This window comes from Macaca thibetana, chromosome 16, assembly GCF_024542745.1.
Source record: "Macaca thibetana thibetana isolate TM-01 chromosome 16, ASM2454274v1, whole genome shotgun sequence".
Lineage (NCBI taxonomy): Eukaryota > Metazoa > Chordata > Mammalia > Primates > Cercopithecidae > Macaca > Macaca thibetana.
Genome location: NC_065593.1, coordinates 3,034,406 through 3,057,164, shown reverse-complemented (window position 1 = coordinate 3,057,164; position 22,759 = coordinate 3,034,406). Strand labels below are relative to the sequence as shown.

General features: G+C 47.1%; 1 protein-coding gene and 1 pseudogene across 1 annotated transcript in view; both read right to left on the bottom strand.

Moving 5' to 3' along the window:
- The window catches only part of TOP3A (DNA topoisomerase III alpha), a 43,393-nt gene extending 20,647 nt beyond the window's left edge, over positions 1-22,746 (bottom strand). Inside the window, exons 1-11 of the mRNA XM_050763876.1 lie at positions 22,265-22,746; positions 16,859-16,918; positions 16,342-16,415; positions 15,198-15,273; positions 12,837-12,945; positions 9,962-10,105; positions 9,667-9,837; positions 9,295-9,395; positions 6,618-6,692; positions 3,247-3,329; positions 1,910-2,117 (exon numbers count right to left, since the gene is read on the bottom strand). Of these exons, the coding sequence (XP_050619833.1) occupies positions 1,910-2,117; positions 3,247-3,329; positions 6,618-6,692; positions 9,295-9,395; positions 9,667-9,837; positions 9,962-10,105; positions 12,837-12,945; positions 15,198-15,273; positions 16,342-16,415; positions 16,859-16,918; positions 22,265-22,444 (1,281 nt within the window). The 5' untranslated portion in view covers positions 22,445-22,746. The remainder of the gene's footprint in view (positions 1-1,909; positions 2,118-3,246; positions 3,330-6,617; positions 6,693-9,294; positions 9,396-9,666; positions 9,838-9,961; positions 10,106-12,836; positions 12,946-15,197; positions 15,274-16,341; positions 16,416-16,858; positions 16,919-22,264) is intronic.
- LOC126939050 (uncharacterized) overlaps positions 1-22,759 on the bottom strand; it is a 174,427-nt pseudogene that overhangs the window by 9,121 nt on the left and 142,547 nt on the right.

Here is a 22,759-nt window from a genome sequence, read left to right as displayed (position 1 = left end):
AAAGCATAAGAAGTTGGCAAGAGACTCCTCAAATACAAGAGACACAGCAACACTGCACCTGGTGGCCTTAGCCCAACTTCATGCACACGTTTAAGCAGTAATTTGTCAGGGTAATTTTCAATGAGGTAATCAATGATTTAGTGAGTCTCACTCTATCAAAATGAGACATTTATACACATATCCAATAATTCCCCTTCTACGGATCTCTTCAAAGGAAGTAACTGGAGAACCACAAAAATATTTATGTCTACAAATGTTAACTATAGTATCAAAAACATAAAAAACAGATTTGGCAAAATAAATTATGGCACATCTTTGAAATTGTTAAATATCATGCTTAATAGGCAATTTTTCCTCCCTTATAATCTTTTGTATCTCTTAAATTGTCTAAAATGAACATGTAATTTTTTTTTTTTTTTTTTTTTTTGAGACGGAGTCTTGCTCTGTCGCCCGGGCTGGGGTGCAGTGGCCGGATCTCAGCTCACTGCAAGCTCCGCCTCCCAGGTTTACGCCATTCTCCTGCCTCAGCCTCCCGAGTAGCTGGGACTACAGGCGCCCGCCACCGCGCCCGGCTAGTTTTTTGTATTTTTTAGTAGAGACGGGGTTTCACTGTGTTAGCCAGGATGGTCTCGATCTCCTGACCTCGTGATCCGTCTCGGCCTTCCAAAGTGCTGGGATTACAGGCTTGAGCCACTGCACCCGGCCTAATTTTTTTTTTTTCAGAGTCTCACTCTGTCATCAGGTTGGAGTGCAGCGGTGCAATCTCAGTTTACTGCAACCTCCGCGTCCCGGGTTCAAGTGATTCTTCTGCCTCAGCGTCCTGAGAGCTGGGACTACAGGCACACGCCACCACGCCCAACTAATTTTTGTATTTTTAGTAGAGACAGGTTTTCACCATGTTGGCCAAGACAGTCTCAACTTCCCAACCTCGTGATCCACCCGCCGTGTCCTCCTAAAGTATTGGGATTACAGGCGTAAGCCACTGCGCCTGGCCATATTTTTAAAATCAGAAAGAATATATGTTATTAAAAGAAGGAGGAGAAGAACAAAAGACTAAGATTTCCCCAGCTTTGTGCGAAGCCTACAGATGTAAACAAGCCTAATGGCTCCTGTGCCTGCAGAGTCTGCCCCTGGCTGAAGAAATGACTGAGACAGACAAGAAGAGCTGAGTGGGGCTGGGCGCGGTGGCTCACGCCTGTAATCCCAGCACTTTGGGAGGCCGAGGCGGGCGGATCACAAGGTCAGGAGATCGAGACCACGGTGAAACCCCGTCTCTACTAAAAATACAAAAAATTGCCGGGCACGGTTGTGGGCGCCTGTAGTCCCAGCTACTCGGGAGGCTGAGGCAGGAGAATGGCATGAACCCGGGAGGCGGAGCTTGCAGTGAGCCGAGATCGCGCCACTGCACTCCAGCCTGGGCGACAGAGCGAGACTCCGTCTCAAAAAAAAAAAAAAAAAAAAAAAAGAAGAAGAGCTGAGTGGGAAACTGCAATGACGTGGGGTGGCACGACTGGGGTGGCAGCAAAGTTTCAGGAGGCAACCAAAACTGAGCCAGCCTTGGGAGGATGGATAGAATTCTCTAGTTCCAGGGACTGGGAAGGCCACAAGGCTCACAGTGGGGGTAAGGGTCTGCACAGTGGTGTGGGGAGGAGAGGTACCTAGGTTGCCTATGAAGGACTAGCAGGGAAGCAGCAGGAGCTGACGGAGAGTGGGGAGGTGGGGCTGGATTAAGACGGGGGCCCATCACGGGGAAGGGTGAAGGGGTCTTTCATCAAAGCAAGCGAAATGAGAGAGATCTCAAGATCACTTGTTTTTACAATCACAGCCCACAGAGTAAATTCAAATCTTACTACCAACCCCCAGCACTTCCCTCTGGGTTCCAGCAGGCAGCACATTCAGAGAAACCAACCTGTAAGCTGTTGGTGTATTTGGTGGGGTGAATGGGAGGGTGAGCTTGGTCAGACTTGTTCCCATTGCGTGGGGTGGGACCACCCCGCTCTAGAATGCTCTGGGCAAAGGCCCCCCAGCGTGGATCGGGGGTCTGCTGTTCCACCAACACCGTCAGGTTTAAGTCTCTGGGAAAAATGTTTGTTTCTGTTCTGGGATAGCTGATGTACCTAAAACCAAGGCAAACAAACAGAAAAAGAAATTGCTAGGCTCTCTGATTGGTCATTAAACAACTGAAAGCACCCACTAACACCTACAAACACTCATCTGATGTAGCCAACTCAACTGAAGGCAACCTGGGTTACCTGATTCAGAAAAGTTCTGAGATGAGATGCACCCACTCATGGGGTGAAAAGCAGCTGGCTCTCCCGCTAGGACACTCAAAGAAGCCAAAGGAGAAACAAAAGGGGCAGCACAGCACAGGATAAAGGCCAGCAGCCTCAGAGCCTGGGGCTTGTCACTGGCCACTCTGAGGGTCAGTCTGACAGACCAACCCTGATGCAGCACATGAGCCTCACTGACCCTGACAAGTTCCACCAGTGTGTGCTTCGAGACTTTTCTTAGAGTATACAAAGAATAATGCTGTCCAATAAAACTGTAATGTGGACTCTATTTGTTTTTCGTTTTTTCTTTTTGAGATAGTCTTGCTGTGGTGCCCAGGCTGAAGTATAGCAGCGTGATCTTGGCTCACTGTGGCCTCCGTCTCCCAAGCTAAAGTAATCCTCCTGCCTCAGCCTCCTGAACAGATAGGACTATAAGTGTGTGGCATAATGCCTGGCTAATTTTTCTTTTTTGTAGAAACAGGGTTTTGCTATGTTGCCCAGGTTGGTCTCGAACTCCTGAGCTCAAGCGATCTTCCTGCCTAGGCCTCCTAAAGTGCTTGGATTTCAGGTGTGACCCAGCATACCCAGTCTCTATTTGTAATTTTTGTTTTCTCCCAGAGATTGAGTCTCGCTCTGTCACCCAGGCTGGAGTGCAGTGGTGCAATCTCAGCTCACTGCAACCTCCGCCTCCTGGGTTAAATGATTCTCCTGCCTCCGCCTCCCCAGTAGCCGGGACTACAGGCGCACACCACCACACCACGCCCAGTTAATTTTTGTATTTTTAGTAGAGACGGGGTTTCACCATGTTGGCCAGGATGGTCTTGATCTCTTGACCTCATGATCTGCCTGCCTTAGCCTCCCAAAGTGCTGGGATTACAGGCATGAGCCACCACGCCTGGCCCATAAACTCTATTTCTAAAATATTTCATCCTGATAAAGACGGTTCAAATTCTACTCCCAAATCCAGAATATTTACCCTTGAGTGTAGAGCTTCTCAGCAATCCTCATGGTTTCTTTAGCATTTATTCTCAACTTTCGAGAAGCCAGCTTCTCAAGCTCCTGTGAAATGGGTCAATAGGGATGTTAGGTGTATTGCATGAGTCAGGCAGCACAACTCAAAATACACAACTCATCTTCAGTCAAATCTGGCCCCTGTCACTCCAGATGCTTCTGTCAAACAGAGCGGAAAAGATTGCCCAACTGGCCGGGCGTGGTGGCTCAAGCCTGTAATCCCAGCACTTTGGGAGGCCGAGACGGGCGAGTCACGAGGTCAGGAGATCGAGACCATCCTGGCTAACACGGTGAAACCCCGTCTCCACTAAAAAATACAAAAACTAGCCGGGCGAGGTGGCGGGCGCCTGTAGTCCCAGCTACTCGGGAGGCTGAGGCAGGAGAATGGCGTAAACCCGGGAGGCGGGGCTTGCAGTGAGCTGAGATCCGGCCACTGCACTCCAGCCTGGACGACAGAGCCAGACTCCGTCTCAAAAAAAAAAAAAAAAAGATTGCCCAACAACAATTTCTGGGCCTGCCAGGCAGAGTCAGATCCTAGCCTAGTGGTTCTCAGACTTTAATGTGTGCAGGACTCAACTGGGAAGCCAGCAGATTTGGGGCCCTGACCACTGGGGAAGCTGCTATGTTGTGCAGGCTGATTTTGAACTCCTGGCCTCAAGCAATCCTCCCTCTCTGACCCCCCAAAATGCAAGGATCACAAGCATGAGCTACCATACCCAGCCGAAAACTCCATTTTTTTTTTTTTTGAGACGGAGTCTCACCCTGTAGCCTAGGCTGGAGTGCAGTGGCATGATCTCGGCCCACTGCAACCTCCACCTCCTGGGTCCAAGTGATTCTCCTGCTTCAGCCTCCCAAGTAGCTGGGATTACAGCACCACCACACTTGGCAAATTTTTGTATTTTTAGTAGAGACGGGGTTTTGCCATGTTGTGATTACAGGCGTGAGCCACCGCCTCTGGCCCAGTCTACATATATATATGTATATATTTTCAGATGGAGTCTCACTCTGTCATCCAGGCTGGAGTGCAGTGGCGCTATCTCGGCTCACTGTAAGTGCTGCCTCCTGGGTTCATGCCAATTCTCCTGCCTCAGCCTCCCGAGTAGGTGGGAATACAGGCACCTGCCACCACACCTGGCTGATTTTTTGTATTTTTAGTAGAGATGGGGTTTCACCATGTTAGCCAGGATGGTCTCGATCTCCTGACCTCGTGATCTGCCCGCCTCAGCCTCCCAAAGTGCTGGGATTACAGGCCTGAGCCACTGTGCCCAGGCTGAAATCTACATTTTTTAACAAAGCCGTCTAATACACTGTTCAAACACAGACAGTCTTGAGAACCACACTTTGGGAACACCACCCAAGCCCTGGTAAATTCTCCTGGAGGGTGAAAACCCCAGGAGGCCTCCTGGGGGATAACAGATGTTTTTTTCCCTAGGTGACAAGTTAACAGTGCTGATGACTATATGTCACACTAAAGCATACTTAACCAGTGAGGACTAAAAAACATAAGCCTACTATATAAAATCAATGCAGCTGGGCGTGGTGGCTCATGCCTCTAATCCCAGTACTTTGGGAGGCCAAGGCAGGCAGATCACGAGTTCAAGAGATTGAGACTATCCTGGCCAACATGGTGAAATCCCGTCTCTACTGAAAATATAAAAATTAGCTGTGTGTGGTGGCATGCACCTGTAGTCCCAGCTACTCAGGAGGCTGAGGCAGGAGAATCGCTTGAGCCCGGGAGATGGATGCTGCAGTGAGCTGAGATCACGCCACTGCATTCCAGCCTGGCGACCAGAGCAAGACTCCCTCTCAAAAAACAAACAAACAAACAAGCAAACAAAATGCATAACTGCCCCCATGCAATCCCTCCACACATATACACATTTACTGTGGCTTGCCCAAGACAAAGAATGCACTGCCCACCAGTCCCTGTGTGCTTCTTAGCCTGCATGCTTGTTAGCCTTAGTGTTCTGTACGTCCAACCTTCAGAGTGAATTCTAATAGTAATTCTATCCCAAATTTTCCTGCTAAGTGGTGACTGAGAAGGCATACTCCTAATGTGATTTACTCAGACTTGTGTTCCGTCAGGGTGGCTCTTCCTGGGGTCAAATAATTTGAGAAGCCCTGTTCTAAAGTAGGTTCATATAGCAGATTATTTAAAGTAATATTTACACAGATTATGCAGCAACATGAAAAAATGCTTGCGTGGAAAACACAAGCTACTTTAGTTATAATGCTGTAAAAACATGCATATTAAAAAACTAGAAGAGATACTAGTAATTATGGAAGGATGGTTGTCTTCCTCTTTTTGTTTCCCAAATCTCATGCAATGCAGTTATATTGCAATTGTTTTTTTTTTTGAGACGGAGTCTCGTTCTGTCGCCCAGGCTGGAGTGCAGTGGACGGATCTCAGCTCACTGCAAGCTCCGCCTCCCGGGTTTACGCCATTCTCCTGCCTCAGCCTCCTGAGCAGCTGGGACTACAGGCGCCCACCACCTCGCCCGGCTAGTTTTTTGTATTTTGTAGCAGAGACGGGGTTTCACCACGTTAGCCAGGATGGTCTCGATCTCCTGACCTCGTGATCCGCCCGTCTCGGCCTCCCAAAGTGCTGGGATTACAGGCTTGAGCCACTGCGCTCGGCCGCAGTTGTTAACAACAACAACAACAACAAAAAAGCCAGGCGCGGTGGCTCACGCCTGTTATCCCAGCACTTTGGGAAGCTGAGGTGGGCAGATCACCTGATGGTGGTGTATGCCTATAATCCCAGCTGCTCGGGAGGCTGAGGCAGGAGAATCGCTTGAACCCGGGAGGCGGAAGTTGTGGTAAGCCAAGACCGCACCATTGCACTCCAGCCTGGGCAACATCTCAAAAAAAAAATCTCAAAAAAATCTCAAAAAGAAAAAAAAAACCATTAAGAGGCCAGGCAGTGGTTGGGTGTGGTGGCTTATGCCTGTAATCCCAGTACTTTGGGAGGCTGGGGCTGGAGAATCACTTGAGGCCAAGAGTTTGAGACCAGCCTGGTCAACATAGTGAGATTCCGTCTCTACAAAAAAATTATAAAAATAATTAACTGGTCATCATGGCACATGGCTATAGTCCGAGCTACTTGGGAGGCTGAGGTGGGAGATCTTTTGAGCCCAGAAGTCTGAGTCTACAAAAACAAAACAAATAAAAAAAACAAACAGTAAGGCTAAGCAGGACCGTGTCTTTCTCAAGCATTTTCTTGTGTGGCCTGGTGATGGGTGATATTTTCTTCCACCAAGCCACAGTCTAGGCAGTAGAACCACGGCCTCAAAACAGTGTTTCCCCAGTGCCTGAAACAGCCTGTCCGGAACATACCACAGTGTCCAAAGCTTGAGGCCGCCACTTGCTCTTGGGCTTAGATCTGACCTCTACCACAGTTGCCATGGGATCCTAGAAAGCCAGGAAAGAAAAGACCATGTTAACCTGTTAGTGCATCATCCCCATCCTTCCTGTGGATAGCCCATGCCAGTCCTTCCAGATCAAACTGACGACCACCAGCTAGGCCTGCAGTGACAGCCTAGGAGAGTGCCCACTTAATGTCGCTTGTAGCTGACAGCAAGATAGACACCATCACTACTTTCCCATTCAAACCAAGATTGCGAAGGGCAATTTCACAAGCCTTAAGGTGCTTCCTCCAGAGACTATGAAATCCAACAGCCTATGCATTGCCTGAATACAGTTTTCTATGTACACATGCACAGTGCTCCTTCTGTTGTTGTTTTGTTTAAAATACAGAGATGGGGTCTTGCTATGTTACCCAGTCTGGCCCAGAAGTCCTGGGCTCAAGCAATACTCCCATAAGCCACCATGCTTGGCCCAGTGCTCCTTCAAAAAAAAAAAATTCGGCCGGGCGTGGTGGCTCAAGCCTGTAATCCCAGCACTTTGGGAGGCCGAGACGGGCGGATCACAAGGTCAGGAGATCGAGACCATCCTGACTAACATGGTGAAACCCCGTCTCTACTAAAAAATACAAAAAACTAGCCGGGCGAGGTGGCGGGCGCCTGTAGTCCCAGCTACTCGGGAGGCTGAGGCAGGAGAATGGCGGGAACCCGGGAGGCGGAGCTTGCAGTGAGCTGAGATTGGGCCACAGCACTCCAGCCTGGGTGACAGAGCAAGACTCCGTCTCAAAAAAAAAAAAAAAAAAAAAAAAAAATTCAGGATAATACAGAGTTAGAAACAGGAGAAATTGCCGGGTGCGGTGGCTCACGCCTGTAATCCCACCACTTTGGGAGGCTGAGGCAGGTGGATCACAAGGTCAAGAGAGCTAGACCATCCTGGCCAACATGGTGAAAACCCATCTCTACTAAAAATACAAAAATTAGCTAGGTGTGTTGGCGCATGCCTGTAGTGCCAGCTACCGGGGAGGCTGAGGCAGGAGAATCGCCTGAACCCAGGAGGTAGAGGTTGCAGTGAGCCAAGATCGTGCTGTTGCACTCCAGCCTGGCGACAGAGCCAGACTCTGTCTCAGGGAAAAGAAAAAAAGAAATAGGAGAAATTATACAATACAAGCTAGAGACCTTTAATCTTAAAACCAACTTCATAGTGTGCATCTCCCACCACGTAGTCCCGTACCACATCCGAGTGAAGGAGAAACAGGGCGGGCCTTTTTATTACTTACTTTTATATTTTATTATTATTTAAGTTGATCTTTTTTTTTTTTTTTTTGAGGCAGTATCTCATTCTGTTACCCAGGCTGAAGTGCAGCGGCATAATCATGGCCCACTGCAGCCTCAACCTGCTGAGCTCAAGCAATTCTCCCACCTCAGCCTCCCAAGTAGATGGAACTATATGCAGGTGCCACCACACCCAGCTAATTTTTTTCTTTTTTGTAAAGATGGGGTTTCACTATGAAACCTCGGCTGGTGGTCTTTTTATTTAACAAATAATTGTGCAGTGTTACAGAGACTCCCAGTGGTCCAGGGTCAAAGGTGGAGTGAAAGAGAGATGGAGACAGCAGCACGGTCTGCAGAAGGGGTAGGGACACACTGGGATTCGGTTGTGCTCTGCCACGTACAGCTCTCACGTGTCTGTGGGTAAGTCTCTTCACTTTCTTTAGCTTCTTCATCTGGAAAATGGGGATGCTATCACTGCCTTCACAGGAATTATTAGGATTAAACAAAACAACACATAACAAAGTGTGCCTGGTCCATAGTGGGTGCTGCACAGTTATCACATCCCTTGCCTAATTAGTAACAAATCTGCCAGTGGGCTGCAGCCAGAAGCACACCATGAATTAAGCCTAGAGAGCTCGGAATTTTACTTAAGCATGACTCTGTGCAGTCCCTGGGTTAAACCAGGCTGTTATGTGCTAATAGGAAGTGACATCAGAAAGGAAACCATACAGCCCAAGGGCCAGGAAACGTTAGGGTGGGTCCTAACTCTGCCACTGACTGGCCTATGGCCCGGGCCAGTCTTGCTCCCTTCTATAGCACATGCATGTCCCACCCACCCTCCAGCCCTCTCCCTAATCTCTCCAGCCTCTGCTCAAGTGTAACCCCTCCCCTCCCTGTCCCTCCAGCCTTTCTCTATCCCTTTCCCTTGCCTTATTTTCTTCCTAGCTTTTATCGGTATATAAAATTAACCCACTAATTTGTGACTTTCACTTCTCTAGATTTCCTCACGCGACCAACAAAGAGGGGGCTGAGCCAAACGCTGTCCATTCTCTCCTAGCTCTATAAGTCAATGACCTGGACTGGTCTAGCTAATCCTTGATAATTTCTGGTGACAGTATATGCCACAAGAGGAGATTTCAACTATACATTTCCCAAAATTTCTGATTTTATCTAAAAAGAATGCAGATACTTCCCTTTTCCTTTTAGTGCTGTTTTCAGGGGGTTCTAGTCTTACTGGTCCCCAAAGTGATCCCGAGATGCAAACTTAAAGCTAAAGTCCAATGGGAGAATGAGACAGATCACCTCTGCCAACAGTGGGAGTGATCTGGGAGGTGTGCAGAATGTTTCCTAGATCATTAAGGGTTCGAAGGACTTCTTACCTCCATACACAACTGATAGAGAACTAGGCAAGCCGTGTGGTTAAAGAGTCGATGCCTTTTCCAGTTGAATTCTACGATACCATCTTTGTGGTCATGAGTTACTATATTAAGGAGAGACAAACAGAAAGGCTGTGTCTCAGAGAAGCCACATGATATGACAGATAGGAAAAGGTAGTGAAAGTCAAAGGAATATCAAATAAGGAAGAATTTCCGGATAACAAAGGGAACTTTAAGAGGATTGTAATGGGCCAGGGAGGATGACAGCAAGACTAAAATAAATTACATCTTTATTAGTGCTATTAACGCTCACAGTCCCCTTCCTTAACCTTGGGCCCATAGGTCCCAGGCCATAACCCCCACTCCAGGCCCTACCTTTAATTCTGTGGAAGATTTCTGGTACAAAAGCCTGAATGGCTTTGAATCGCTCCACCACAAAGCCCAATGTGGGGAACTGGCAGCTGCCGTAACTGATGAGCTGCTCTGCCAGCACCTCAGGAAAAATCTTCTGAAGCCGCAGGGTCTGGAACCTAGTAAAGGCAGCTCCTGGAGAGTGAAGGAAGGTGAAAATGGTGGCTAATAAGGGCTGGCTGCACATATCTACACAGAGCCCATTTTTGGTCCCATAACACAACAATGTGGCCATGGGGGGGTCTGCCTAGCTCCTCACCAATCCTCAGGTCCAGCTCCTGCCTCACATCCACAGCATCGCTCACCCTCTGATCAGGCTCAGTCAGGTTTTCACAAGCTGTCCTGACGGCATGGGGTGTGATCTCAGAGAATCGGGCTCGCAACACCTGCAGATTGGGCTTTACTGCAGAACACAAGGCGTTACCAAGGTCAAAGTCAAACCACACTGCCCTCCATCATAAAGGACTCACTTTTCTTAAAGCCCCTTGAAATAAAGGCAAACCAGTTCAAGAAGCTGTGAGGTGACCAATTTACCTATTAGGTTAAATCAGTGGTGTACAGTGTCTAAAGAGGAAACACCACCATAACCTTTAAACTGAGTATACTCTCAAAAATAGTGATGGAGCTAATTTTAGCTAGTAACTGTGGGGAAAAGAAAGAGACAGATTGTTACTTTGTCTATGTAGAAAAAGGAAAACATAAAGAAACTCCATTTTGATCTGTACTAAGAAAAATTGTTGTGCTTTGAGATGCTGTTAATCTGTGACTCTTGTCCCAACCCTGTGCTCACAAAAACATGTGCTGTAATGGCTCAAGGTTTTTTTTTTTTTTTTTTTTTTTTTTTTTTTTTTTTTTTTTTTTTTTTTTTTTTGAGACGGAGTCTCGCTTTGTCTCTGCAGTGGCCGGATCTCAGCTCACTGCAAGCTCCGCCTCCCGGGTTTACGCCATTCTCCTGCCTCAGCCTCCCGAGTAGCTGGGACTACAGGCGCCGCCACCTCGCCCGGCTAGTTTTTTTTGTATTTTTAGTAGAGACGGGGTTTCACCATATTAGCCAGGATGGTCTCGATCTCCTGACCTCGTGATCCGCCCGTCTCGGCCTCCCAAAGTGCTGGGATTACAGGCTTGAGCCACCGCGCCCGGCCAAGGCTCAAGGTTTAAGGGCTGTGCAGGATGTGCTTTGTCAAAAATGTGTTTGTAGGCAGTACACTTTGTGAAAGACATCACCATTCTCCATTCTCTATTAACCAGAGACACAATGCACTGCGGAAGGCCGCAGGGACTCCTGCCCAAGAAAGCCTGGGTATTGTCCAGGTTTCCCCCCACTGAGACAGCCTGAGATATGGCCTCGTGGGAAGGGAAAGACCTTACAGCCCCCCAGCCTGACACTCGTAAAGGGTCAGTGCTGAGGAGGATTAGTGAAAGAGTAAGGTCTCTATGCGGTTGCGGTAAGAGGAAGGCATCTGTCTACTGCACGTCTCTGGGAATGGAATGACTCGGTGTAAAACCGACCATATATTATATTCTGAGATAGGAGAAAACCGCTGTATGGCTGGAGGCGAGACATCATGGTGGCAATACTGCTCTGTTACTCTTTACTGCGCTGAGATGTTTATGTAAAGTTAAACATAAATCTAGCCTATGTACACATCCAGGCACAGCACCCTTCCTTAAACTTATTTATGACACAGAGTCTTTTGTTCACATGTTTTCCTGCTGACCCTCTCCCCACCATCACCCTACAATCATACCGCATTCCCCTCGCCGAGATAGTAAAGATAGTGATCAATAAATACTGAGGGAACTCAGAGACCAGCGGCAGTGTAGGTCCTCACTTACTGAGCACCAGTCCCCTGGGCCCACTTTTCTTCCTATATACTTTGTCTCTGTGTGTGTTATTTCTTTTCTCAGTCTCTTGTCTCCACCTTGCGAGAAATTCCCATGCCCCCTTCCGTAACTAAAATACTAAAATGCTCTTGGTGAGCATTGTTTCTTTTTTTTTTTGGAGACAGTCTCACTCTGTCACCCAGGCTGGAGTGCCGTGGTACAATCTCGGCTCACTGCAACCTCTGCCTCCTGGGTTCAAGCAATTCTCCTGCCGTAACCTCTTGAGTAGCTGGGACTACAGGCACATGCCACCACACCTGGCTAATTTTTGTAATTTTAGTAGAGACAGGGTTTCACCATGTTCACTAGGCTGGTCTCAAACACCTGACCTCAGGAGATCCACCTGCCTCAGTCTTCCAAAGTGCTGGGATTACAGGCATGAGCCACCGTGCCTGGCTGCCTTTTGAGACTTTAATCTTACTTGCTCTCTCAGGCCTTTTGGGAAAAGAAAAATACTATCAATTAAAGGGTTCTGTGGGGGAATTTCATGCCCCTTCAGGAAAGAATATAGGACATATACACACTGTCCTTGAAAGTTAATGCACTAAAATTTCCAGGAGTCATTACAGCGCTGAACACAAAACCACTAAAGGAAAATAGCAACCCCACCCTCTGAGCTAGAGAATGGCCAGCCCGTTCATCACTTCCTAAGTTACCCAAAACCATTAACACGGCGAGAGCCTTTAAATCCACTGCAACAATTATTTATTAATAGTCGAGCACTGTATAATAGGAGAGATTAAAAAATAAAACAGAACATTTTGTAATTATTCTTTGTACTTTACTTGTGGTATATTCACTCTTTTACACATATTCAATATGTAATTTTATTTTTCTATTTTTGTTTCCATTAACCAAATACTAAAATAATTCAATACATAACAACAACAACAACAACAACAACAAAAAGAATATAAAGTCCCTGTTCTCAAGGAGCTGGGTATCTGCTTGTATGCTTGTACCTAACAAGAAATGAGTCCTGGTCTAAATGGTTTACATCACGCATTAACTCATCTAATCTCTGTGGCAGTCCCAGGAAACATGTTGGATTGGCCTGATGTTACAGACAAGGAAGTCGAGGCTCCCAATGGCTCAGTGATTTGCTCCAGGACACATGGCTGGTGGGACTCACAGACCGACAGGGAAAGTATCTTCACAGGAACTCATCCGTGGCTCACTTGCACATACAAATGAGAACACTCTATTTATGGAATCCCAAAGTAGAGAAAGTCAGCAGCAGCAGCACTTACCAGTCTTACACACGTGGATAATCTCAAACCCAATGTTTTCGCCTTCTCTATCACAGTCAGTCCAGATCACCAGAGCCTGGCACTGGCGAGTCTCTCGTTCCAGAGTTTTCTGAAGTTCACAGTGGAAAAGAGTGGTGAGAACAGAATTGCAGAACAGTGACTTGACACCTCTATGCTAAGGGGATCTGACTGAAGGTTAATAATATTCTTGGAGTGTGACAACTTGGCGAAGGAAAGAGATCAGAGAAAACTGCTCTCATTGGTCCTAATGATCATACAACCCCTTAGAACCACAAATGAGTTTCTAGAATAGAGGGTTTAATATAACTTCCCCAATATGACGAAACCTAAAATTCAGCTCTAACACACACACACTTCGAGCAGTTCTGATTATGACCTGGTTAAAAAAAACGAACCCCGGCTGGGCACGGTGGCTCACGCCTGTAATCCCAGCAATTTGGGAGGCTGAGGTGGGTGGATCATGAGGTCAGGAGATTGAGACCATCCTGGTTAACATGGTGAAACCCCGTCTCTACTAAACATACAAAAAATTAGCCGGGCATGGTGGCAGGCGCCTGTAGTCCCAGCTACTCAGGAGGCTGAGGCAGGAGAATGGCCTGAACCCGGGAGGCGGAGCTTGCAGTGAGTCGAGATTACGCCACTGCAGTCCAGCCTGGGCGACACAGCAAGACTCCGTCTCAAAACAAAACAAAACAAATCCCAAATGAATTTCATCCAAAGGTTTATTAGTTCTCAATAAATTAACTGGCCGGGTTGGTGGCTCACACCTGTAATCCCAGCACTTTAGGAGGCTGAGGCGGGTGGATCACCCGAGGTCAGGAGTTCGAGACCAGTCTGGTCAACATCGTGAAACCCCATCTCTACTAAAAATACAAAAATTAGCTGGGTGTGGTGGCAGGCGCCTGCAATCTCAGCTACTCCAAAGGCTGGGGCAAAAGAATCACTTGAACCTGGAGGCAGAGGTTACAGTGAGCTGAGATTGCGCCATCACACTCCAGCCTGGGGGACAAGAGCGAGACTTTATCTCAAAATAAATAAATAAATAAATAAATAAAAATTTAAGGCCGGGCGCGGTGGCTCAAGCCTGTAATCCTAGCACTTTGGGAGGCTGAGACGGGCGGATCACGAGGTCAGGAGATCGAGACCATCCTGGCTAACATGGTGAAACCCCGTCTCTACTAAAAAATACAAAAAACTAGCCGGGCGAGGTGGCGGACGCCTGTAGTCCCAGCTACTTGGGAGGCTGAGGCAGGAGAATGGCGTGAACCCGGGAGGCGGAGCTTGCAGTGAGCTGAGATCCGGCCACTGCACTCCAGCCCGGGCGACAGAGCGAGACTCCGTCTCAAAAAAAAAAAAAAGGCCGGGCGCGGTGGCTCAAGCCTGTAATCCCAGCACTTTGGGAGGCCGAGACGGGTGGATCACGAGGTCAGGAGATCGAGACTATCCTGGCTAACACGGTGAAACCCCGTCTCTACTAAAAAATACAAAAAACTAGCCAGGCGAGGTGGCGGGCGCCTGTAGTCCCAGCTACTCGGGAGGCTGAGGCAGGAGAATGGCGTGAACCCGGGAGGCGGAGCTTGCAGTGAGCTGAGATCCGGCCACTGCACTCCAGCCTGGGCAACAGAGCGAGACTCCGTCTCAAAAAAAAAAAAAATAATAAAATAAAATAAAATAAAATAAAATAAATTAACTACACATGCCCTGACTGCTTGACAACTGGCAATTTACTGTCAAACAGGCATTTATACTTTGTAGCCTCTTCCATTTAACAAGGGGTGAGATGGGGGCTAGCTAGCACTAATAGTTTACAATACTTAGGATTATTTTTTGAGATAGGGTCTCGCTTTCTCACCAGACTGGAGTGTGGTGGTGTGATTACAGCTCATTGCAGCCTCAACCTCCTGCCTCCTGGGCTCAAGTAATCCTCCTTCCTCAGCCTTACTATTAGCTGGGTCTATAGGCGTACATCACCATGCCTGGTTAATTTTCTTTTTTACTTGGAGAGATAGAGTCTCACTATGTTGCTCAGGCTGGTCTCAAATTCCTGGGGTTCATGTGATCCTGCCTTGGCCCCACAAATTGCTGGGATTACAGGCATAAACCACCATGTCCAGCTCTTATTCCTAGGATTTAAACAACTACTATTCATAAAAAAATGTTTACTTCAGTTTCTTGGCCACTTGGCCACATTTATACAATGGGTGGGAACCAGCTTTTTAAATCATGGTAGTGAGTTTGGTGGAAAACCTTATCTCCAAATGCCAATGCATTAAAAATAAAGATATCACTCTATTTGACTCTTTGGTTGCTCAGTGCCATATGTCTTCCAAAAGACCCTACCTTGATGTCTACAAAATTCTCTGGGCAGTACTTTTCAATTTCTGCTTCAAAGAGGACAAGAGGGTTGCAGCTCTGCCTAGAAAAGACATGAAAACAGAGTCCCAACTCAGTACATGACAGAGGGCCCTCCAATCTAATGACAGCAAACTGTTCCAATGGGTTCATGGTGTATCCCCAAAAGAAAAGGTCCCGGTGAACTGAAAGCAAGGCTATGACCCTCTGCATGACACACTGTCCACTTCTCCACGAGTGTGAACAGGACGGATAAGATGGCATTCTGGAGCCCTTTTACAGGTAAATGCAATCCAATGGCTGCATGAAAAAGGCCTGGCAATTTTGAGGGAACACCAAAAGTGACTGTTTAAAGATTTAATAAAAATTCACAATGGATCAGATAATCCTAGGTCATCTTAGCATTATAAATTACTGCGGGGTGCGGTGGCTCACACCTGCAATCCCAGCATGCTGGGAGGCCAAGGCAGGTAGATCACGAGGTCAGAAGATCAAGACCAGCCTGGCTAACGGGTGAAACCCCGTCTCTAACAAAAATACAAAAAATTAGCTGGCATGGTGGCGGGCGCCTGTAGTCCCAGCTACTCGGGAGGCTGAGGCAGGAGAATTGCTTGAACCCAGGAGGCAGAGGTTGCAATGAGTTGAGATTGCGCCACTGCATTCCAGCCTGGGTGACAGAACAAGATTCCGTCTAAAAAAATAACTAAAATAAATAAATAAACAGATAAATAAATAAATTACCGAGACACAGTGGCTCACACCTGTAATCCTAGCACTTTGGGAGGCAAAAGAAGGCAAACCCCGCCTTGTTTGAGACCAGCCTGGTCAACATGGTGAAACTCTGTCTCTACCAAAAATACAAAAATTAGCCAGGTGTGGTGGTGCATGCCTGTAGTCCCAGCTACTTGGGAGGGTGAGGCAGGAGAATCACTCGAACCTGGGAGGCAGAGGTTGCCGTGAGCCAAGATCATGCCACTGTGCCCCAGCTTGGAAGACAGAGTCTCACTCTGAGGCTTTGTCTCAAAAAAAAAAAAAAAAAAATTACCCAGTAAGATCAACATGCCTCAAAAGTTCTCTGAAATTTCACAACTTACTATAATCTGAAAGTTCTTCCCTTGAGAATTGTACTGACCATTTTCGAAACTGCATCCGGAAATCATGAGCCAGTAAATGTCCAGAAACCGAAGTCATTACCATGGTAACATTCTGAATGATGACAAAATTCAAAATTCAGTTAGTCTTTTTACAGTTATTATTTTGCCAAGTCATTCAAATGAGAGGGAGGAGCTTCTATTAAAGACATTTTAAAAAACCTGATTGGGAAGAAATAAACATAAATACAAGGTCTTCAAAGTCAAAAGCCATAGGAATACAATCACCATTCCAATTCTAGTACCACGACACCTCTTGCATTAGTTCAATTTTCCTCAAACTATTGTATATTAGCTTTTTTTTTTCTTTTTTGAAATGAAGAGCTGAGATGGGACCATATTTTATTAAAGAGACTTCCTCATAAATTATAAAGTGATCACCTGTAACCAGGAACGTTTAGGTTGTTAACAGCTGTTATTCTTAAGACAGTGACATATTCTACATATGACTGGCTGACTACTTTCTCTTGCTTATGATGAAAATATTTTAGCACCTACCTGGCCATACAGGTGATAATCAAATTCATAGATCTTGTTGAATTTTGAAAGTCCTTCTCTCTATAAAACAAAAATAAGTAAAAAATATAAATTATGTTCAAAATAACAGATTCCTCTGTATAATTCTTCCTGATCCTGAATTTGGCAATGATTCCTTGGTTATGACACCAAAAATACAACAAACATTGCTCCAAAGAAGATAAGAAATGGCCAACAAGCATATGAAAAGATGCTCAATATTATTAATCATTGGGAAAACACAAATCAAAACCATGATGAGATACCACTCCACACCCATTAGGATGATAATGAAATAGAATTAAAAAACAAACAAGTAAAATAACAAGTATTGTTGAGGATGGGGAGAAATTGGACATTGCCAGTGGAAATGTAAAATGCTTTGGCCACTCTGGAAAATTTTGGTGTTTCCTCAAAAAGTTAAACATAGAGTTATCACATGTCACAGCAATTCCACTCTTAGAAATTTACCCAAAAGAATTAAAAACACATTCAAATACACTTTGGGAGGCTGAGGCAGGTGGATCACTTGAGGTCAGGAGTTCGAGACCAGCCTGGCCAACATGGTGAAACCCCGTCTCTACTAAAAATACGACGATTGGCCAGGTGTGGTAGTGTGCGCCTCTAATCCCAGTTACTTGGGAGGCTGAGGCAGAACAATCACTTGAGCCCAGGAGGTGGACGTTGCAGTGAGTGGAGATGGGGCCACTGCACTCTAGCCTGGGTGACAGAGCGAAACTCTGTCTCAAAAACAAAACAAAACACAAACAAAAAAACACATTAAAAAAAAACCTGTACATGAATGTCTATAGAAGTTCTATTCACAATAGTCAAAAGATGAAAACAACCCAAATGTCCATCAACTGATGAATGGTAAAATGAAATGTGATCTATCCATATGATAGAATACTATTCAGCCATAAAAAGGAATGAAGAGGCCAGGCGCAATGGCTCACGCCTGTAATTCCAGCACTTTGGGAGGCCAAGGTGGGTGGATTACAAGGTCAGGAGTTCGAGACCAGCCTGGCCAACATAGTGAAACCCTGTCTCTACTAAAAATACAAAAAATTAGCCGGGCGTGGTGGCAGGTGCCTGTAATCCCAGCTACCGGGGAGCCTGAGGCAGGAGAATCACTTGAACCTGGGAGGTGGAGGTTACAATGAGCTGAGATTGCACCACTGCACTCCAGCCTGGCCGACAGTGAGAGAAACTCCATCTCAAAAACCAAAAAAAAAGGGAATGAAGAACTAATATTAATACATGGTACAACATGGATGGACTTCAAGAAGATTATGTTAAGTGAAAGAAACCTGACACAAAAGAGCATGTAAGATATGGGTCCACTTATAGGAAATGCCCAGAACAGGCAAATCCATGGGGAGAGAAAGCAGATTTGTGGTTGTGAAGGGCTGAGGAGAGGGTAAGGGGAGTAACAGCTTAATGGATATGAGGTTTCCTCTTGGGGTGATAAAAAACCTTCTGAAACTAGACAACGATGATGGTGGCACATTTAGTGTACAAAATTCCACTGAACTGTATACTTCAAAATGATTAAAATGGTCAATTTTCTGTGTATTTTGCCACTCAACCTACATGGTTCTCTAAGACCCTTATGATATGCACTCAACTGCTGCTCTTGCTTAACTCACTGGTGTCTCCTTGCACCATACGACATCCCTAACTTCTCACTGTTTCTGAATATGCCGAGCTATTTCAAGCCACTAGGTTGTTCTTCACAGTTTCTACTGCCTGGTAAAACGTTCACACTCAGCTCAAACATGCTTTCAACAAGTATTAACTTTTCTTCTTCTTTTTTTTTTTTTGAGAAGGAGTCTCACTCTGTTGCCCAGGCTGGAGTGTAGTGGCGTGATGTCGGCTCACTGCAAGCTCCGCCTCCCAGGTTCACGCCATTCTCCTGCCTCAGCCTCCCAAGTAGCTGGGACTATAGGCGCCTGCCAGCACACCCGCTACTTTTTTCTATTTTTAGTAGAGACAGGGTTTCACCGTGTTAGCCAGGATGGTCTCACTCTCCTGACCTCGTGATTCGCCTGCCTCGGCCTCCCAAAGTGCTGGAATCCAGGTATGAGCTACCACACCCGGCCTAATTTTTTTTTTTGAGACGGAGTCTCATTCTGTCACCCAGGCTGTAGTGCAATGGTGCAATCTAAGCTCATTGCAACCTCTACTTCCCAGGTTCAAGTGATTCTCCTGCCTCAGCCTTCTGAGTAGCTGGGATTATAGGACCCCACCACCGCACCTGGCTAATTTTTGTATTTCTAGTAGAGAGGGGTTTCGCCATGTTGGCCAGGCTGATCTTGAACTCATGACCTCAGGTGATCCGCCTGCTTCAGCCTCCCAAACTGCTGGCATTACAGGCGTGAGCTGTTGCGCCCAGCCCAAGTATTAATATTTATTGTAAGTTTCCTGCATTCCAGACACCATAACAGGCGTTAGGACATAGCAATTAAAATATAATCACTGCCCTTTGGAGCGTAGAGTCCAAGGAGAGGCACTGACAAAAATCAAATAAATGACTGCACATCCCATTATTTAACTGTAACCAGTAGATGCCTTTCAAGTAGAATAGAGTGCTATGACAGCATGTCAGTAAGGGTCTCTGACCTAGTGCGGGGGAAGAGGTGGTGAGGGAAGGATTCCTTGAAGATGAGACATTTCAGCAGCCTCTCTCCTCTAGCTGCCCCAGATGCCAAAAGGAAAGAAGGCCAAGGAGAAGAAAGTGGCCCTGGCCCCCGCTGTCATGGAGCAGCAGTAGGCCAATAAGGTGGTAAATCTCATTTGAGAAAAAGTCCTAAGAATTTTGGCATTGGACATCTAGCCGAAGGGCCTCACCCACTTTGTCAAATAGTCCTGCTATAACTGGCTGCAGCGGCAGAGCCGCTGTCCTCTATAAGCGGCTGATGTGCCACCTGGGATTGACCAGTTCACCCAGGCCTCAGACTACCAAACTTAAGCTACTCAATTGCTTAAGCTTGCCCACAGTACAGACAAGAGACACAGCACGGGAAGAGATTGAAACTGTTGGCCCAGGCTGAGAAGAAAGCTGGCGGCAAAGGGGATGTCCCTACTAAGAGACCACCTACACTTCAAGCAGGGGTTGACACCGCCAACAACTTGGTAGAGAACATGAAGGATCAGCTGGTGGTGGATCCATTGAGCTGGCTGTCTTCCTGCCTGTGCTGTGTCCTAAGATGGGGATTCTCTACTGCACTGTCAAGACTGGGGTGTCAAGTTCCACAGGAAGACCTGTACCACTGTCACCTTCACACAGGTTAACTTTCTGGAAGATAAAGGAGCTCTGGCTAAGCTGGTGGAAGCTGGCAGGACAAATTACAATGACATATGAGATCTGCTGTCACAAGGGAGGCAATGCCCTGGGTCCAAAATCTGTAGCTTGCATTACCAACCTAGAAAAGGCAAAGGCTAAAGAATTTGCCACTAAACTGGGTTAAGTACACACTGTTGCGTTTTCTGTACATAAAAATAATAAAATTTCTCCTTCCAAGAAAAGTCTTTCCTTTTGGCTGGAATTGCCATCTTGGAGTAATTTGCCAAAATGATGAACACAAAGGAAAAGAGGACGAGACATCTGATATATGCTCTCCTGGCCTTATAGAAAACACGGAGTTTGAGCTGGGCGCAGTGGCTCACACCTGTAACCCCAGCACTCTGGGAGGCTAAGCAGGTAGATGGCCTGAGGTCAGGGGTTTGAGAACAGCCTGGCCAACACAGTGAAACCCCGTCTCTACTAAAAATACAAAAAATTAGCTGGGCATGGTGGCGGGCGCCTGTAATCCCAGTTACTAGGGAGGCTGAGGCAGGAGAATCGCTTGAACCCGGGAGGCAGAGGTTGCAGTGAGCAGAGATCACACCACTGCACTCCAGGCTGGGCAGCAAGGGCAAAACTCCATCTCAAAACAAACAAACAAACAAACAAAACAAAAACACGGAGTTCCTCTGGCCACAGACACCAGAAGCTACAATGAAGGTGATCTTGAGGACTGAATAAGAATGGATATTGTTCAAAAACCAATGACCCACAAATGTTACATGGCAGAACTGGAAAAGTCTATGTTACCTAGCATGCTGTTGGCACTTCTGCGAACAAGGGCTAGATTCTTGCCAAAAGAATTAATGTTTCTGTTGAGCATATTAACCACTCTAAGAGCCAAGTTCCTTCCTGAAATGTGTGAAAGAAAATGATCAAAGAAGAAGCAAGTCAAAGAGAAAGGGTTCAACTGAAGTGCCAGCCCGTTCCATTGAGGGAAGTACACCAATGGAAAGGAGCCTGGGCTGCTGGAACCTATTCCCTATGGATTCATGGCATGGTAGGTTAAAAATAGATAAATACAAGACCTCTGAATTGCTTAGAAAAAAGAAAGAGAGAGAGAGAAAAAATGAATTCAGCAGAGCCTTGAAGGATAAGAAGTTAGTTAGGTGTAGGACGACCATTTTTCAAGAGGCCCAGAGCCCTAGAAGTAGACAAACCTTGGGGCTGGTCACCAGGACTTCTAGCACTGGAAACAGGTAAAGCTGACAGCCAACATTCACACAACCCTGGCTCCACTCCCACTATCCTTGAACTGGAAACGCGTCTTAGGACCCCGGAAACTAAAGAAAAACGAGCAAGGAACTTCCACCCACGCTCTTAGAAAAGTTCTCCAGAAAACCATTTCAGGATCTACTTTTGTTATCTGAGATATTTTCCTGGACAGCTCTTTATGTCTCCCGTGGCACCTCCTTTATGAAACTTTTTCTTATCCTCCTTTGGTTTGTGCCTCCCGTGTGTGTGTAGAACACATTCTTACCACTTACCTCTCTCAGAATCAGTTCATCATCTCTAATCCCCAAACCTTACCGTGTTGCTGTCACTGTGTACTTTGAGGCTGGAAAGTCACAAGGGCTGTAGAACACAGTGGATGTGGCACAGGATGGGGAGGGCTAGGTTGGCTGGGGAGCGATCGGGCAGGGCTTGAACGCCAAGTTAAGGGAATCTGGTCAGTAGTCCCCAAATGAATTTCTGAATCTCGAGGGAAGAACAGTAAAATACAGACTTCCCCAATCTCACACAAGACCCAAAGGGCAGCCAGTGCCCGAGGCGGTTCCGAGAATCAGACAAGTTTGGGAACCTGCTAAGGGCAAGGAAAACAAAAGGTTTCCAAGCAAATGAGTGAAATATCTCAACTACGTTTTAAAATGCACTCCGGTCGGATAGCAGACAGGAGGCCACCGCAATAATCCAGATGAGGGGCGGTGAGGCCTGAGAAATGGGAGATAATCGCCTTCATCTCGATGCACGGCGCCCACCACGCTGTCCGGCTCGGCGGGCCTCCCTTAAGGCACGTAGCTGATCGGAACGCGCTTTCTTACCCGCCTCATGCGACCGTTGGACAGCAGGTCGGCGATCCCCTTGGCCGCGTCGTTTTTTTCGGCCACACAGAGGACTTTCCGCACGCCTCGGAGGGCCACCTCCATGGCGGCGCGGGAAAAGGCACGGTCTCCGGGCTGTCGCAGCCACCGGAGCGCGGAGCGGAGGACAGGAAAGATCATCCCTAGGCCCCGCGCCTGCAACCGCTCCCCGGCTGCCGGCGCATCCTTGGGAAGCCAGAGGCGATGCTCAACTGGCGCCCACCGAAAAGGAACTAGAGCCTCGCTTCGGTCACGTCCCCACCAGCCTGCTGGCCTTTGGAAACACTTAGTCTTTTCCGTGCCGCAGCCGCCGCCTCAGCACTGAACCCAGTACCTTGGCGTGGAGCTTCCGCCCGCCTTCTCCAGCCACTTCCGCCAGGCGCGCGCCCCACAGCGACCTGGAACTACAAATCCCAGACTGGCCCGCGCCCCTCGTCCAAGCACGTTTCCCCCTAC